Source organism: Hypomesus nipponensis, chromosome 2 (genome assembly GCF_054491055.1).
Source record: "Hypomesus nipponensis isolate SF chromosome 2, ASM5449105v1, whole genome shotgun sequence".
Taxonomy (NCBI): Eukaryota; Metazoa; Chordata; class Actinopteri; order Osmeriformes; family Osmeridae; genus Hypomesus; species Hypomesus nipponensis.
This window is the reverse complement of record NC_140362.1, coordinates 14221390-14240000: the sequence shown is the minus strand read 5'-3', so window position 1 is coordinate 14240000 and position 18611 is coordinate 14221390. Positions and strand designations below refer to the sequence as shown.

General features: G+C 50.1%; 1 protein-coding gene across 1 annotated transcript in view; it reads left to right on the top strand.

The window, feature by feature from the left end:
- The window catches only part of znf407 (zinc finger protein 407), a 94848-nt gene extending 77086 nt beyond the window's left edge, over window positions 1-17762 (top strand). Inside the window, exons 11-12 of the mRNA XM_084669136.1 lie at window positions 15558-15802; window positions 16273-17762. Coding sequence (XP_084525262.1) covers window positions 15558-15802; window positions 16273-16932 — 905 coding nt within the window. The 3' untranslated portion in view covers window positions 16933-17762. The remainder of the gene's footprint in view (window positions 1-15557; window positions 15803-16272) is intronic.
- Window positions 17763-18611: the final 849 nt, after the last annotated feature.

The following is an 18611-nucleotide window of genomic DNA, read 5'->3' as shown; positions in this document are numbered from 1 at the left end:
TGAGTGGAGTCAGTGTGTGAAAGGATCTCTCAGAGGGCCACCAAGGGCTGTCTTAGTGTCAGTGTGTGTCTAAGTATGAGTGTGTGTCAAAGTATGAGTGTGTGCGTGTGCATGCGTGTGTGTGTGTGTGTTGCTGTCGACTCCCCATTGCCTAATTAAAGGGTGAGGAAAGCCACTCACTGAGAGATTAAACCTAAAAGGGTAAATTAGCACTAAAAAGGGGTGTGGCAAACTCACACATACGCACAGGCCATGAAATCTCTTCTGACACCTGTGAAAAACGAGAGAAAGAAGAAGAGAGGAGGAGGAGGGGGGGGGGCTTTTGTACTTCTATAGCCTCCTCCTTGCTGGTATGTATCTGCCCAGATGAGAATGTAGGATGTGTGCATTTTTAATGAGACATTTCAGCCTGGCCAGCCGGCGGGAATCCCACTGTCTCCGGGCAGACTCTGGAGGATCAGGGCTGGACTCCACTCAGACCTATGGCCGCAGCTAGCCGAGGCTGGGGCTGGGTCTGGGGCTAGGGCTAGGATTGAGGCTAGGACTGGGGCTAGGATGTATAGCTAGCTAAGACTGAGGCCAAGACTGGGTCTTGAATTGAGGCTAGGATTGAGGCTAGGACTGGGGCTAGGACTAGAATTAGCTAGGACTGGGGGTAGGAGTGGGGCTAGGATTTAGGTATAGCTCGCTAAGCCTGAAGTTAGAACTGGGGGCTAGGAGGTGTTGCTAGCTAGAGCTAGGAGTAAGGCTGGGGTGTATAGCTAACTAGATATGAGGAAAAGGATACTTTGTCTTCTGACAAGGCCTACTTCATGTGTACATGTGCACAACAAATATTCCCCACTGACATTGTATATTCTTCCAGTGACCCACCAGACTGTGTTGTTTGTGAGTATTTGTGAGTGTTTGTGTGTGTGTTTGTGTGCTTGTACTGTATGTTGTGGGCATAGCGCAACTGATCTCAGCTTTGTCATGGTTGGGTCGTAGGCACACAGGGTTTAACGGATATCTCTTTCGTAGACACACACACACACACACACACAGGTCCTAGTGCAGTTTGGAATACAGATGGCGGCCTCTCTGCTGATAGGAATCAGCTGCTGTGGTTTTCAGAAGCGCTATCTGGACCAAGCGGCTGAATTGATTACGGTCCCCAAGCCCGCTCCATCCACAGCTCTGCTGAGACCTGGTTGGACAACGTCTGCACTGACAAGTTCACTTCCTTATAGTTTCTGTGTGTGTGTGTGTTCTGCGGTTGTCTGATTTGTATTTGTGCGTGTGTGTATTTTCTGGTCACATTACATTACATTTAATTATTTAGCAGACGCTCTTATCCAGAGCGACTACAGTAAGTACAGGGACATTCTCCCCGAGGCAAGTAGGGTGAAGTGCCTTGCCCGTGGACACAAGGTCATTTGGCACGGCCGGAAATCGAACCAGCAACCTTCTGATACTAGCCCAATTCTCTAGCCGCTCAGCCACCTGACTCCCTGGTCATGCGGTTGACGTGGTTTGTTGTTTGTTTGTGAGACCATCGTTCAGCATGCGTGTGTGCGTGTGTGTGCGCGTTCAGAGCTGAAGCCTTGAAATGACATGTGAATGAGGGACTTATCCCCCGGGGTGCAAAAACCCCAACACCAAGTACCACAATCTCATCATTTCAATTATCATATTTATCACATTTATTTATTTTCCTGCAGCGTGGCTTAATACTTCCCCCCCCCCCTTTCACTCCCTCCCTTCCCCTCCCCTGCCTCCTTCCCTCCCTCCACGCCGAACATTAATCTGTTTTCCTTTCCCCCCTCGATCCCTCTCTCCACTGGCGGCAGTGTGGCTGCCAGTCAGGCTGACTGACAGCAGTCAAGTGGCCTATGAAGCAGGCCGGGGTGCTCTAGTGTCTGACAGTGGCGCCCCGGCTGTCACAGGCCTTATCTGGCAGGCCAATTTCCTGGTGCTTCCCTGGGCGGAGGGGGTGGGGGGTGGAGGGGGGTTTAGGGGGGGTAAGAAGGGGGGGGGGGGAGTGGGTGCCACTCAGGCTGACTGACAGCTCTCAGATTCGGAGGCTGCCGAGGAAGGGATTTCCTTTAACTTGTTATGTTTGGTTCTCTGTATACCACCCCCACCCCCCCTTCCCTACACACACACACACACACACACACATCCTTAGTCAGATTGATAGAGGCTGGCTGTAACACATACACACACACACATACTCAGTTAATCTCTCATATGTACAAAGGCACACTCACAGTCACACTTACCATGTACATATAGAAAGGCACACATTTTCAGGTATCTCCTTGACCCTGACAGACAGACAGACAGACAGACAGACAGACAGACAGTAAATTCCCTGGACTGTTGTTATGGCAGTGTGTGTATGTGTGTGTGTGTCCTTGTGTATCTCTGTGTGTTCTTTTCCCCTCGTATGTCTTTCGATATCACTGTGTGGGTGTGTGGGTGTCCCTGAAAGTGTGTGTGTGTGTCCCTGCTTGCGCGCGGTTGTGTGTGTGTGTTGGAGAATGACCTCTGCCTCGTCCGTGTCATCGCCGTGGTGTTCCACATTATTGATAGCAGCGTAGATATCGACAGGCCGCCGTCCCCGCCCCGGTGCATGATGGGACTTTGATATGACATATTGTGTGTCTCAGCACAGCCCATAAATAATTGTGACACGTTTTTGTATGCATGGGAAAGTCCTTGATTCAGCCTCCCATAAAAATAAACCTCCATTATGGAAGGTGTTTGTCAACTGACCGTGTGATGAATGGCCCGCCGTTTACTCCGTCGGCGCGGCGACGGGTTATGGATGCCCGCGGACCCTGCCGGGGGAGGAGTCGTCGCGGCAACGCTGACACCAGAGTAATTACTGCCCTCACCGTGGAAACGCAGGGAGCGTTAAGACACCTGCATGTGCCCACTCTCCTCCAACACCTCCCTCCCTTCATCCCTCCTTCCCTCACTGTTCTTCCCTCCCTCCCGCCTGCGTTAAGGATGGATAGATAAATGGATGGATACTGTAGATAGAGACACAAAGAGATTGATAGAAAGAGAGAGATAAAGAGCTAAAGAGAGAGAGAGAGCTAGTTAGCTAGCCATCTGACCTCAAACTGCAGTTTCGCCCTACCAGGTGGGCCGTAACTTTCTCTCAGATTCTTGCCTCCTAACTGCCCCCTAACTGCCCCCTACCTGCCTGTATCTGCCCCTGATGCTGTTGCCCCAGCGCTTGTTTACGGCACGTGGCAGCCCGTTAGTTTGCGTCCGTCTGTCGTGGAGGCCGTCCCACCGTGATGGAAGACCCCCGGACCCTCCCATCCATCCCACATTTGCTCCAATCAATTATTCAACAGGACAACCAATTAAAAATGAGGGAGAGTGGTCAGGCCCTGCCCCCCAGAAGGCCGCCACCAGACAACTCTCTCTGTGAATAATTGGTGCAATTAATTTAGCATCGAGCAATAAAGAGAGTTCTTCAGTCTCTCTCGCTCTCTCTCTCTCTTTCTGTCTTTGCAATACAGCAGAACTGCTCAACGCAGGGAAAACACATATATGCTGTATATATATTCACGCGCACACAACCACACACACACGCACACACACACACACTGCTTCTCTCAGCACAATGCCACAAGCCTTGATGGCCCACTGTACATTCAACAGCACATTAAATGAGGGGGTGTGTGCACTGGGCAAACACACTTAAGCACCCCACAAAATCAGTCACACGTCACACACACACACACACACGCACACTGCTCTCATGCTAATGCTCAGTTTCAGTAGCTCTGTTCAGGGCCTTGATTGTGACCACATAGAGGACTCATTCTTTGATCCTGACTCTATACATTTGTACTTCTAATCCTCAATTACACTTCATTTGCTCCTGCCGCCCTCATGAGGCGGATCCTTTGACTATAATGACACACACACACAAAAGCGCGCGCACACACATACACACAAGCGCACACACAGTTGTGCCAAGGTAATAAGAATACTCAGATGGGGAGGAGGGGAGGGGGGTGTTAGGAAGGGTGACAGCTTTGATTTATTCAATCACAACAGAGGCATCAAGACGCCCACCCTCCCTCCTACCTCCCCCATCCTCCCTCTATCCCCCAACCCACCACCACACACCTCTTTATTGATCTACCCCCCCCCCCCAACACACACACACACCTCTTTTGATAGGCAGATTGACAGGGTAGTAATTCATACCCGTCTCTGACTGACAGGCGCTGATGAAAAGACGCTCCAGAACGACAGTACAACACAAAATAATTTCCAATTTACCGCTCATCAAAAGTGTCCTCGCCCCAACAGAGAGAAGGCTGGAGAGAGAGAGAGAGAGAGAGAGAGAGAGACAGAGAGAGAGAGAGAGAGAGAGGGCAGAAGGGAGGGAAGGAAGGAGGGTGGGGGAGCAACACAACAGCGGATTTATCGCTTCAATTACTGATATTTCACATTTAGTTTAAAGCGACATGTTTTTGTAATGTGACAGGCTTCAGTGCATCTAAAAGGCTCTTCAGACCCCTCCTCTATGCTTTCTCTCCTCGACGGAGAGATAATGAAAGAGGGAGAGGGGGGAAGAAAGGAGAGGAGGAGAGTGATAACTGTAACTCCTCTGCATGGTAGGAATAGCGACAGAGGGGAGAGTGAGAGAGAGCAGACTGAAGCTTTGATGTCGGAGGGATTTATCTCATCTGTCATTTTGAGAGGGCCTTCAACTGTCATTGGACGGTTTCAACCATACCTTACCTGTCATTGGATGGGTTCAACCATACCTCACCTGACATTGGATGATCTCAACCATACCTCACCTGTCATTGGATGATTGCAACCGCACCTTGCCTTGCACTGGACGGTTTCATCTCCCTCCCTCCCCTTTTCCTTCTCTCCCTCTTTCCACCCCTCCACTTCCTCGCTGCCTCCTTCCCAGGTGTGACTTGAGAACCTTCTTCACCTTCTTCACCTCCCTCCTCCTCTTCCTCCAGTGCACCCTCCCCTCCCTCTCTCCTGACTTCCACCCTGCCTCTCTCCACCCCTGTACACACTCACTCCCCACTCCCCATTTCAGTCTCACCAAGTCAAAAACCTTAATGAGATATCATCACACTGCCACCCTCCCCACATCCCCCCTTGACACACACGCACACACACACACACACACACACACACACACACAGCTGTTAGTGGTGTAGCTGGAGAGATTGATAAGTTCATGCGAACAGCCCTTTGTTTGACATGCCTCCTGGAGTGGGAGAAAAACACCACCTGGCTGGTGAGAAGCTGGGGGAGGTGTGTGTGTGTGAGTGTGTGTGTGTGAGTGTGTGTGGGGGGGAGGTGGGGGGAGGGGGGGGGGGTGAGTGGGTTGCTATATGGTGAGCCCTAGCCCTCTGAGAACCGTAGGATGTGGCTGTGTGTAACAAAAACACACACGTCCCAATACACATGTCACTCCTCATGTGACAGTACCAGCAGCTGCTCTGTTAAACGTGTGTGTGTGTGCGTGTGTACGCGTGGGTCCCTGCGCCATATGTTTCATCTCCCAGATACGGCTTCATATCGACCCTACAGTGTGAATGCACCAAGCCAACAGACGGCTGCTCACCCACATACAGGCCACCAACCTCAACACACACACCAACACACTCATTCACACACACACACACACACACACACATATCCAAACAGGGCCAAAACAAGATGTATACCAATGATGAATATATATATATAATTTTTTCTTAAAGCATAAAGGTTTTATGCATGCATGTATGAGCGCGTCTACTTCTGGTGTCGGTCCGTGACACTTTAGCCGTCCTCCATTAAAAATCCCTGAATCCAAACTTGCGGTATTCAATCATTTTGATTAAAAGCCGGGATCCCCAACAGAACTGTGTGGACCGGGGAGGGGACGGCAGGCAGCCACGTTTGAGAATTCATATATTTTCATAAACTTTTAACAATGTCAATGAGACACGTCTTCAATCTTTGGCCGCGCGACGGGAGGGGGGCATTCAATCTTTCTTTAGCTTTTCGACAGAAAATTTGAATACGGGCGGCGCGTTATTAATGTGACAGGTGGTATGGAGGGCTTCACGGAGGAGATTTGCGAGTGGCTTTATTAGTTTTGGAGACACTTGAAGCCGAGGAGTAAAGAGAGGGGATGGAGGGAAGGAGAGCGGGGATGGGGGAGAGAGGTACGCTCCGCTAGGTCAAACGCCACGCGCGGCCCCTTCTCCCTTTCACACTGGCACCTTCTCACATTCGAATTCTGCACGCCGTATTAACAAGGCTAACTAAGCGGAGGCGGTTATTCTCTCTCTGTCGTCTCGGTGTTCGAGAAAAGCGACAGTTTGATTTCTTTCCTTCCCTGTCTTTTAGTGTTTATACTAATTCTGATATAGCGTGTGCAGACCGACACACTTTTTGGATACTTCCACCGATGGATAGCTGAGGCAGAACCAGCTAGTTCGTGGAGTAAAACCTCGCGGGTTAGATACCTGAAGCATGCTATGGCAGCAACTAAGACGGGTCGAGTGAACTACGCTCCAAGAATTAGAAAAACGCGTAGAGGCCTACCGCATCTCGCCGAGGCCATGCTGAACGTTCTAGAACCCACACGTCTCTCCCCGCCTGACACTCCCAGAGAGAGCCTATTCCTGCCAGCGCACTGAGCAAGAGGATTTCATATTCTATGGAAGGTAGCTTTGTCAATAAAACAGGAGATCGGTGTGTCGCTAAGTGAGCGGATGTGGAGTCATTCACAGCATGATTGCTGTTAGCGTGATAGCAGTGTTCAGCTGTGTGTGTGTGTGAGTAAGAGTGTGTGTGGATCATTGGATACACAGTAGAAGCAGACTGGGAATATGATCCCGGCAGCATCAATGAGTCTATGCACACTGAACACACGTTAAAGAATCTATAAGACAATAAGTGTGTGTGTGTGTGTGAGAGAGACACATGGACGGTGTCATGGCCGGTGCCGTCCTGGCGCCTGGGAGACGGAGTCGTGTCCGTGTCTGTAGCGTGGGTTTCACCTCTCTGGTTACCCACCCTCTGCGGCGCTGCCTGCCCCCATCCGCATGGGTCTATCCGCTGGAGAGACCCTCCTGCCGGAACCTTCCACAACCAACACCCCTGCTTGGTGGAACACAGGGAGCGTCTTCACGTCATCTGTGCGATCCACATGCTTGTCTGTGTGTGTGTGTGTGTGCGTGCGTGTGGCTGCTTCCGTGTGAGTGTGTGTTCTCCGAGATCTTCTCTACCTATGCCAGGGTCCCCAGGTCTTGCAGAGAGGGCCAGCATGTCTTATTAACATCATCAGTCTGGGTCATTATGGGATGTCTGGTTTGGGCAGCAGCTTCGACGGGTGCCACGGTTACAAATGACCCCAGGAGCTCCGCTGGTAGTCTGATCTGTCTTCCTATCATACACTCATAAACACACACACACACACACACTGTACACTCACACACACACACACACCTGCATACACACGCATACAATACACACACACTCATACATACCCTTGTAAATATACCCGCACACACGCACTCATAAATACGCGCACACACCCTCATAAATGCACACACACACACACACACACTCTCTCTCTCCTTCTCAGGCCATAACTCTCCAGCCCCCTGAATCCCCAGCAGGGACAAGAGGAGTCTGTCTCTATCTGTTTTCCAGCAGGCTCTCTGTCTGGCTGGACAGGTCTGCTCTGGGGGGGCGTTCGGGGGGGGCACTCCATCCATCCCCCTCACACCAGCCCAGTGATACAGGGACGGAGGTGGGTCTGGTGTGTGTGTTGGGGAGGATGGGGGGGGGGGCGCGGGGGGCGGAGGAGTGTGTCCCTGGGAGAGTCCAAAAAAGCAAAAGGTGCACATTCTAACGACAGCGCCGTGTATACACGCGCGCACGCACCTAGCGCACACACACCTTCCTGGGCCTCTACCGAGGTAGAGTGGAGACAGGCATAGCGGGGAGAATAACGACCCCCACCTATCTACTGAGAGATAGAGAAATAATCAGGAAAATACAAATGCTTTCCCGCGTACGGCTCCAATCTCTCAGCTGGGGGGGGGGGGGGGGAAGGAATTATTATATATGTCTTCATGCATGTGGCGATAATCCCTCTCTTTTTGATTTAGTTGATAGTAATCTGTAATTGGGCCGATGGTAAAGACGGGCCGGCGTGAACCGTATGGAGAGATGCACTCCCTCGCTCCGGTGCTTTAATCAGTGTGTGGAATGTGTGTGTGTGTGTTCTCTCTTTAATCTGTGTGTGTGTGTGTGCTATCTCAGTGTTTAATCTGTGTGCGTGCACATGTGTTGCGCGGGCCGATATGTCTTGTGTTTTTCTCGGTGTAATCAGCGCGTGTAATGTGTGTGTAGGTGCTGCCGCTGTCATGCGTCTTGGGTCTCCGTGTTCCATCTTGTCTCTGGGTGCCGTGTGACCTCCTGGACCAGGAAGTAGAGTAGTCACCCCCCCCCCCCCCTGGAACCTGGAAGACATGATGGAGTAACCATGTTTTATTCTGGCCTTGTCAGCACTGTCCTCTCTCTCTCTCTCTCTCTCTCTCTCTCTCTCTCTCTCTCTCTCTCTCTCCCTGTGTCTCCCTGTGTGTCTCTCTCTCTCTCTCTCTCTCTCTCTCTTGCCCTGTGTCTCCATGTGTGTCTCTCTCCCTCTCTCTCTCTCTCCCTCTCTTTTGCTCTCCCTCTCTCCCTGTTTCTCCCTGTTTCTCCCTGTGTGTCTCTCTCTGTGCGTCTCTCTCTAAACATATTTGGTAGAAGAGCTGACGAAGAGCTTGTTGTAACAACCTCAAGGTCAGCCGGTCCCACCAGCCTTCTGTATGAATGTGTATAGGCTTGGCTCCGGTCAGTGTGTGTGTGTGTGTGTGTGTGTGTGTGTGTGTGTCTTCTGACCAGAGTGATGGTGTGTGTGTGTCTGCCTGGCGCCTGCTCTCCTGCTTAGTTTTATTGATTACATCTGAAGTTTCATAGTTGTGTCATGTGGCTCTGTCATTTACGGACCCTCCTCTGCCTCTACTCTTCCTTCCTCTACTGTCTCTACTGTGCTGGTACTCTGTACCTCTGCATTGCCACTACTGTGCCTCTGCTGTGCCTCTACTCTGTACCTCTGCATTGCCTCTACTGTGCCTCTACTGTGCCTCTACTGTGCCTCTACTCTGTACCTCTGCATTGCCTCTACTGTGCCTCTACTGTGCCTCTACTGTGCCTCTACTCTGTACCTCTGCATTGCCTCTACTGTGCCTCTACTGTGCATCTCTTCGGTCTATGCTCCAATCTTCAATGGGTTTCTGACCCGGGTCAAATACATGCTGAGTGGTTTTTGAATCAGCTCTTAGTTAGCACTTTAGGAACTTTGTCACTTATCTCTTTCTCTCTCTCTCTCTCTCTCTCTCTCTCTCTCTCTCTCTCTCTCTCTCTCTCTCTCTCTCTCTCTCTCTCTCTCTCTCTCTCTCTCTCTCTCTTTGTCTCTCTCTCTTTGTCTCTCTCTTTTTGTCTCTCTCTTTTTGTCTCTCTCTCTCTCTCTCTCTCTCTCTCTCTCTCTCTCTCTCTCTCTCTCTCTCTCTCTCTCTCCCCAGCTGAGCTAAGCTGTGTTGAAGGAGTGAAGGGTGGAAAGAGCTTACTTTGGTCTACTGTCGTCGATATTATTGAATTTGATTTGATTTGATTTAGTGTTGATTTGAGCCTCGTTCATTTCTCAGACTGACATGTTGTTTCCTGGCCCAGCACTGCTGGTAAATAGACTCTTTATCTCACTCTCTCTGCCCCCAGACTGTAGGACTAGTAGGGCAGGGTGGCTAGGTCTAGGGCAGGCACTGGGATTGCTATAGGGCTGTTACTGTGGCTAGGTCTAGGGCTGGGACTAGGTTTAGGACAGGGACTGGGTCTGGGACTGAGACTGGGGCTAGGTCTAGGGCTGGGACTAGGTTTAGGACAGGGACTGGGTCTAGGATTGAGACTGGGGCTAGGTCTAGAGCTGGGACTAGGTTTAGGACAGGGACTGGGTCTAGGACTGAGACTGGGGCGAGGTCTTGACACAGCACTAGAGAAAGTGATTATGAAGGACAGGAAAATAGTAATTGTTCTCATCACAGAACAAATACAAATATAGGGCCTCATTCTTGAACGCAGTTAAGAAGAATTTAAGAAGGAATTTCTTCTGAATTGGATTTAGAAAAATCTTTTGCATTCATGAAAGTTTTCTCCTCTGGGATTTGTTCTGAACTTCAGAAGACTTTCTGAACTCGAAATAGCAGTCGTAAATCGACCAGAGTTGTCTCAAATGTGATTCCTTAAAAAACCACAAGGATCAGAAGAATTGCATTTAAGACAACTCTCCGTGTTTGAAGTGTTAATGAAGTTATGAGAAATCGTTGGTGATTGCGTTCAACTCTACAGACTATGGCAAGCCGTTTTATCATTTAACCAATGAATTCTTAATATCCAAAATTTGAATTCTTGATATCAAGAATTGCATTTTGGATATCAACAATTCGAATTTTGGATATCAACAATTCATTGGTTAAACGATAAAACGGCTTGCCATAACAGATATCCTTGGATTTAAACAATTATAATAATTAACCCTGCTTAGTGTGCATACTGTTATATCCAGTGGAGAACAATTCCACTGCTCATCTAGTTATTGCACAGAGCCTGACCCTAACCTCACAAGCCCCTCCCTCCCCAATCCCAAATGGCCCTCTTCACCCTGGAGCAGTGAAAGTGTTCATATTTGAATGTTAATCCCATTGGATGCCAGGGAGATGAATAGGCGTGGTCTCTGGTCGGGGGGCGCCGCGGGTACAGGAGACTCCAGCTCTAAATGCAATTAGAAGAGAAAACACAGGGAGAAAAAAGGACGATATTTCCCCAATTTTTTCAAATTAAAGCCGGAAATTTCATTACCGGGAAAAACGTATTTTGCACCGGCAATTACCAGGACGATGCATCCTCCGCGTCTTGCCGCAAAGTTTCCATAGAGGGGGTCGGGGTCCTGTGGTCCTGGGTCTCTCTCTAATTGGCCATGTAGCAGTTTCATGTGTGTGTGTGTGTGTGTGAGTGTGTGAGTGTGTGTGTGTGTGTGTGTGTGTGACAGACAGACAGACAGACACTGGGCTGGCTTCTGTCTGTGGTCTAGATGACAGCTGTGTGTGAAGGTCTCTCTTCGCTCACCTGTGATCAGCTCCCGTGCCTTGAGGGTCTGGCCGTTCATACACAAACAAACACACACACACACACACGAATATGCACACACTCATGTACAAGCACACACACAAACATAACAAAGTTGGAGGGGCAGGTCACAGTGTGTGGATCTGTCCCGTCCCAGGGTGCATTGCTGTTGGTGTGTTTGAGCCGGGGAGCTGTCCGTCACTCCGTGGGAGCAGAGTGAGGGGGCCGGCCAGAGCAGGCCAAACACCCCTAGCAGGCATTCATTAGACCAGCTCTGAGGAGAGGGACATACCTCCCAGTGCTCGCTCTCTCTCTCTCTCTCTCTCTCTCTCTCTCTCTCTCTCTCTCTCTCTCTCTCTCTCTCTCTCTCTCTCTCTCTCTCTCTCTCTCTCTCTCTCTCTCTCTCTCTCTCTCTCTCTCTTTCTCTCTCTCTCTCTCTGTGTGTGTGTTGCTGTCCTGCTGTATTGAGAGAGACCAGTTCAGTTTGGAGGGTGAGACCGGTGGGACAGAGACCTTCAGACTAGTGTGGGGTTTTCCCTCTCCTCTCATCCTTCGCCAAGCTTATTGTCTGTCAGATCTTCTCTCTTTCTCCCTCTCTCACTCTCTCTCTCCCTCTCTCCCTCTATCCCACACGCAACAAAGAAACATGTTCTACCCGGCGTAATTACACAAGGAATTTTCAGTCTGATTAGCCAAAACACTTTATTCTGCACAACTCATATCCATAATTAATCATGAAATCACGGGAGAGTGAGTAGGAAAGATGGAGGGATGGATGGATAGATGGATGGATGGAGGGAGGGAGGGAGGTAGCGGCGTGTAATTATCTTCTGAGTGTAGACATCTCCAGTGAATCCACAGAGCTGTCTGACATGGCTAATTAAAGAAGCAATCAGAGGTCCACCTCCAGAGATCCGGAGAGAAAGATGGAGAAGAGAGAGGGATGTAGGGGGAGAGAGAGAGAGAGAGAGAGAGAGAGAGAGAGAGAGAGAGAGAGAGAGAGAGAGAGAGAGAGAGAGAGAGAGAGAGAGAGAGAGAGAGAGAGAGAGAGAGAGAGAGAGAGAGAGAGAGAGAGAGAGAGAGAGAGAGAGAGAGAGAGAGAGAGAGAGAGAGAGAGAGCTAATAAGGAGAGAAAGGAGGATGAGAGGAGGAATAAGGAAGATGAAGGAAAAGAGGCTGTGTGGTATTGTTCCACATGTCTGCTTCCTAGAGAAAGGGGGGTCATGCTCAGGTCTACTGTGCTTCCAGGGTCATGACCTCTCCCGGCCTCTCTGCCCTGCTGGAGTCAGTGGAACAGGAGCTGAGGGGATGAGAGGAGGAGGAGAGATGGAGAGAGGAAGATGGACAGAGGGATGGAGAAGGGGCTAGAGGAAAGTGGAAAGTATAGAGGTGGAGTGGAAGATGGAGAGAGGAGGACATGTGAAGAGAGGAGATGAGAGGAGATGTGAGGAGAGGAGATAAGAGGAGATATGAGGAGAGGAGAAAAGAGGAGAGGAGATGAGATGAGAGGAGACGGAAGGAGAGGAGGGCACCTCCCTGTTCTTGATCTGTGCTGCAGACACACACACACACACACTCTCAGGTGTTTGTCCTTGGAGTGTGTCCTTCCCTGTAGGCCTGTGTCTCTCCTCTGCCCTTGTGTGTGTGTCCATCTCTCTCCCCTGACCCACTGCTGTCGCTCTGGGAGGACAGTAATTGGTGTTGTTCTGGTCACCTGTCCTGTCCTGCCAAACACTGAAGCATGCCCTCTCCTCCTAGCCCAGAACTACAGAACCCACGTCTCATTCCATCACTCTCCCTCCATATATATCCATCTCTTCATCCCTCCCAGCTTCTCCCCATTGCCCATCCAGCCCTCAAGTCTGGGTTGAGGGGCCACACAAGGGGTTTCTCTCCCTCCCACACACACACACACACATGCACACACACACACACACACACACACACACAGTGTCCCAGTTGAAGCAGAGTTGTTGAAGGTGACTAGGTGTAACATTGATACAGTGACACACTGGATATCCGGAGCACCAGAAATGGGTTGTGTGTGTGTCTGTGTGTGTATGTGTCAGTTTGTCTGTCTGTGTTTGTGGGTTTAGTGGGTGTTAAGTCTATCTTGTCTGTCCAATTGATTTTGTTTGTGTGATTGTGTTTGTGTTTGTCTACATGCTGTATGTGGGCTGTGACTGCTCCCCTGATGGTAACTGCTAAGAGGACCTGCCATCGATCACTGATCAATACCTACTTCTGGACTGCTGGTCTTTCCCTGGTCTCTCTCTGGTCTGTCTGTCGGCCATCTCTCAGGTCTAGCGCTGCATTCTCTGGTTTCTCTCCTGTCTCCTTCTAGTGTCTCTCCAGTCTCTCTGTATTCTGTCTGGTCTCTCTCTCTAGTCTCTCTGTTCTCTGTCTGGTTTCTCTCTCTAGTCTCTCTGTATTCTGTCTGGTCTCTCTCTCTAGTCTCTCTGTTCTCTGTCTGGTTTCTCTCTCTAGTCTCTCTGTTCTCTGTCTGGTTTCTCTCTCTAGTCTCTCTGTTCTCTGTCTGGTTTCTCTCTCTAGTCTCTCTGTATTCTGTCTGGTCTCTCTCTCTAGTCTCTCTGTTCTCTGTCTGGTTTCTCTCTCTAGTCTCTCTGTTCTCTGTCTGGTCTCTCTCTCTAGTCTCTCTGTATTCTGTCTGGTCTCTCTCTCTAGTCTCTCTGTTTGCTCTTGGGATTACATTTTCTTACTAGTGTGCGTCTCTTTTGAGAAAATTACACCGCCTTTCTGTGGTGTGTGTGTGTGTGTGTGTTTGTGTGTGTGTGGGGGGGGAGTGTCTGGAGTGGGGGAAGTGGCTGGGATGGGATGTGCAACATTAACTTGATTCACAGCTACCGTCACTGAGTGACACCACATAAACCTTTGTACAGCACCCCACGGCTAATGTGGCGCGCGCGCGTACCCACACACACACACACCCACACCCACCCACACACACACACACCCACACCCACCCACCCACACACACACAGCGAGGCGGTCTCAGCAGTGAGTTATTGGCCTCTCCCTTTCTGTCTCCTCCTGGCCTGCATAACCATGCAGCTATGCAACCATGTTAGCCTTCACTGGCCTCTGTGTGTGTTTGTGTGTCAGTGTGTGTGTGTGTGTGTGTTTGTGTCAGTGTGCCTTTGGATGTGTGTAAACAGGTAGCCTCTGTTGTAAATGTCAGTTGTCCCCCCCCCCTCTCCCTCTGTCTCCCTCTCTTGCTCTGTAGTGGTCTGGTTGCGATGTCTGTATCTAGATCAGGCCAGGGCTAGATCAGAGTCACATGATGCACAGGGTCTGGAGATCACATGATCAACCTTCGGAACACAGGACGCAAATGCCAGCAAGAGATGGTGATGTAAATGATTGATGAGTGGATTGTTCTGTGTCGGTGTGTTTGTGTAGGTGTGTGTGTTTGCATGTGTGTTTGTCTTTCTTTGAGTGTTTGTGTGTTTTTGTGCGTAGGCCAAGAAGTATGCCATCAGACAGAAAAGTCTTCTTATTTAAACTGTCTCCCTCCACCTTACACAGACACACACACACACAGACACACACAAACACTCCACTAAAAGGGGAGATATTGAGATATTCATCATCCAGACATTCCCAACTTTGATGGGGTCTCTGTCTGTCTTCTATTTAAACCATCCCCAGGATCTCCAAACTGCAGAAGTGCTTTGAATTATGGGTAATGCACACATAGCACCATGACTTCACATATCCTGCAGATTTTCTCGGTGACAGATGAAGCGTGTCTGGATTTTACAGATCTTCTCTTGGATAGATTAACCACGTCTGGATTCGCACAACCACAAAACAATGGTGCTTCTAACACACTTATCATCACCTTGGCAACAACTTTGTGGACCAATTAGCACCTGCTGACATCACACACCGCGATCTGTCTTCAGTTTAATACTCTTCCTGGATGATGCATTAATTACCTGTTTATTAATTACCAGGAATGTCTAAGTGCTAGTTTACCTTCAGCAGAATACACTTTTTTTTGTGGTCTCGTTCTTTTGCTTTGTTGAGCTGGGAGTTTGCAGGTGTCGCTGTGTGACTCCACTGCAAGCCTAGGTGATAGGCTAACGTGACAGGGAGGGACAGGTTGGCGGTGTGAACTCCATAGGCAGTGAACAGTATATTTAGTAGCACATGACATCCTATTAACATCGCTATACAGTGTGCAGTACTGCTAACACTCTTGGTTCTTCGCAGTAAAAGTTGAAGTGAAGGACCCTCGCATTGAGGACTTTAACGGCACTTTAACATGCCATTATTTGCGTTCATATTTGACTTGCTCTTTGTGTGTGTGTGTGTGTGTGCTCCAGGCATCGTGTCCAAGTCGTTCGAGTGCCGCCTGAAGGGCCAGGGTGCCACCTTTGTGGAGGCGGAGTCAGGCGAGTCGCCGCTGCGCCGGGGGGCGGGGTCGGCGGAGGGTTCGGGGCAGGAGGAGGTCCAGCAGGTCATCATCATCCAGGGTTACCAAGGTTACGGGGGCGGAGATGTCACGTTTGACCACGCCCTGGAGGAGTCTGCTGCCGCCACGCTGCAGACGCTCGCCATGGCCGGACAGGTGAGCCGCCACAACTACAGCACCCACAATGCTCCGTTTGCCTGGGGTCCTTTATCGTTGGATAATTGAACATTTTCTCTCTTGCTCCATTAATATTTCTCTCTGTCTGTCTCTCTGTCTCCCTCTCTGTCTCCCTCTCTGTCTCCCTCTCTGTCTCTCTGTTTCTCTCTGTCTCTCTGTCTCTCCGTCTCTCTCTCTCTGTCTCTGTCTCTCTGTCTCTCTCTCTCCGCCTCTCTGTCTCTTTCTCTATGTCTCTCTCTCTCTCTGTCTCCCTCTCTGTCTCCCTCTCTGTCTCCCTCTCTGTCTCCCTCTCTGTCTCTCTCTGTCTCTCTGTCTCTCTGTCTCTGTCTCTGTCTCTCTCTCTCTGTCTCCCTCTCTGTCTCCCTCTCTGTCTCTCTCTGTCTCTCCGTCTCTCTGTCTCTGTCTCTCTCTCTCTGTCTCTGTCTCTGTCTTTGTCTCTCTCCCCTCAGGTGGCAGAAGTCCTCCACATCACAGAGGACGGCCAGGTCATCTCCTCCGGGAGGGAGGTGGCGTCCGGGGGAGGCCACCACCTGGCGGGCGGGGGGACGCAGTACGTCCTGCTGGAGTCTGGCGGGGGCGGGGAGGTGACCGTGACAGGGGGAGGAGGGAGAGTGGGCGTGGGTCACATGGTGTCGGAGTCGTCGACGGCGCTGGACGCCCTGCTGAGCGCGGTCAGTGAGATGGGCCAGCAGCAGGAGGAGGGGGGGGAGGGTGGGTCCGAGGCGGGGGGCCAGGGGAGGGGGACCTCGGCCGCGGCCCGGGCGACAGAGCTGCAGGGCGGGGAGTTGAAGGTGGAGGAGCAGGAGGGTCAGGAGCCCACCCAGGAGGAGGTGGTGCAGGAAGTCCTGCAGTTCGCCGCCAGCCAACTGATGATGAAGGAGGGTCTGACGCAGGTGATCGTGAACGACGAGGGGACGCATTACATCGTGACGGAGCTGGACGACTCCACGCTGCAGGTGCAGGGGGCGGTGTACGCGGCGGGGGAGGGGGAGGGGGGGGAGGAGGCCGGGCAGGAAGGGCAGGGGGCCGGCGAGGAGGGGCAGGAAGCCGGGAGGGGGATGGTGGTCTACCTGGACGGCGCGCCGCACAACGTGGTCCTGGAGGGCTGAGCAGGCTGGGGTGAGGTGAGGGTCAAACGCTGCTGCCCTGTAGCTTTACCTCTGGGGTATGGATTTGCGTGACCCGGCACAAGGTCAATAATGGAGGGCAGAGCAGACCTTGATGATGTTTTTCTTTTTAGTTTTTTTTTTATTTCTGTTTGTGGCTAATAATATCTCAGGTGAACATTGTTGTCATCATAGTGAGGTTTTGGTGCTAATTTATTTAATATTCGCCACCACCCTCAAACAATCACAAGTGCCAGAAGAGCTGGTAGTGTTTGGGTTTTAACATTTCAGTGTTTCTTTTCATTAATATAAATTCGATACTCCCGTTTGATAGACAGATAATGTCTTATGTTGATGAAAGGGAAATCCAAATGAACAGAATGTTGAATTATGTCATTATTCAGATGAATTAAACATATTTTGAAATATTGTTTGATAATTTTGTTGTATGTCGAATTATCTCCGCTACAGTTTTTTAAAATGCGTTAGTTGTTGTAGTCTAACTTGTTTGGATTTTAGTTGTCGAGTGTTAAGCTTGGCAGGTTTTATCAGCTACTGTGGGATTCTGACCAATCACAACGAACACCACAACTGATGACTCCAAATTAAGGATGATTGGCTGGCTGTCATCCAGGCTCAAGTATCTGTTTCCAGGTGATGCAAAGTCAAACCTGAAAGATTAACTTGACAGCCATGTTTTTTGTTGTTATTGTTGTGATTTTCATTTGAATAAACTGGCTGAATTTTTGTCTTGACGAACGGGCATTATTTCAGTGAGCTGCGATGAGACCTTGTACATGCGTTTGGATTTGAATAAAGTTTAATCTTCTGAAGGGATTTCCTCAAGTATGGTTCATGAAAGCATCCAGAATGTACCTTCACACACACACATACACACACACACACATACAAACGACATGAGCTTACATACATCCCTACGATGAGCACATTAAATGTGTTCCCATCACCATCATCATCATTATCATTTTCTGCATCATTATCATCATCATCATCATGATCGCTATCCCACCTAATCATCACCTCACCCCACACAGTCCTGCTCTCCCCATAAGCACACACGCACACACACACACACACATCTCCTTTATCCCTGTGGTACTTGACAATGGAAGGAGAATCAATATTAATTTAAGCCCACGCACACCCTCTCACACACGCGCGCACACACACACTGCCCTGATTGAGTGAGGGGCAGCCCATAATGACAACTATAAAAGTAACGGCTTACTATTGACATGGAGAAAACACATGCACACAGCAGGCTCACAAACACACACACTGTTTCTCCCTCAAATACAGACGCCCACACTCTCAAACACACACTCCCACTCAGAGGGCATCAAAAGATCAACTCGCTAAGATGGAGGATGGTGATAGAGAGCTGTCACAGAGACGCAGCGGGGAGGGGAAGGGGGAAGGAGAGAGAGGAGAAACAAAATCTCTATCATAACCTGGAAAAGTCCCCAGTAATTCCACATGGCATGTCTGTCTTCCTGTCGGCCACCTCCTTCATCTATCTTCTCCTCTGCTTCCCTCTCCCTTTTCTTTCACTTTCTTGTGTGCACACACACACACACACACACACACAGGATCACAGACAGCAGTCGCTCAGCCAAAACCTATAATCCCATCCGCCAGTCTTCTTTCACATTCTCCTCCCA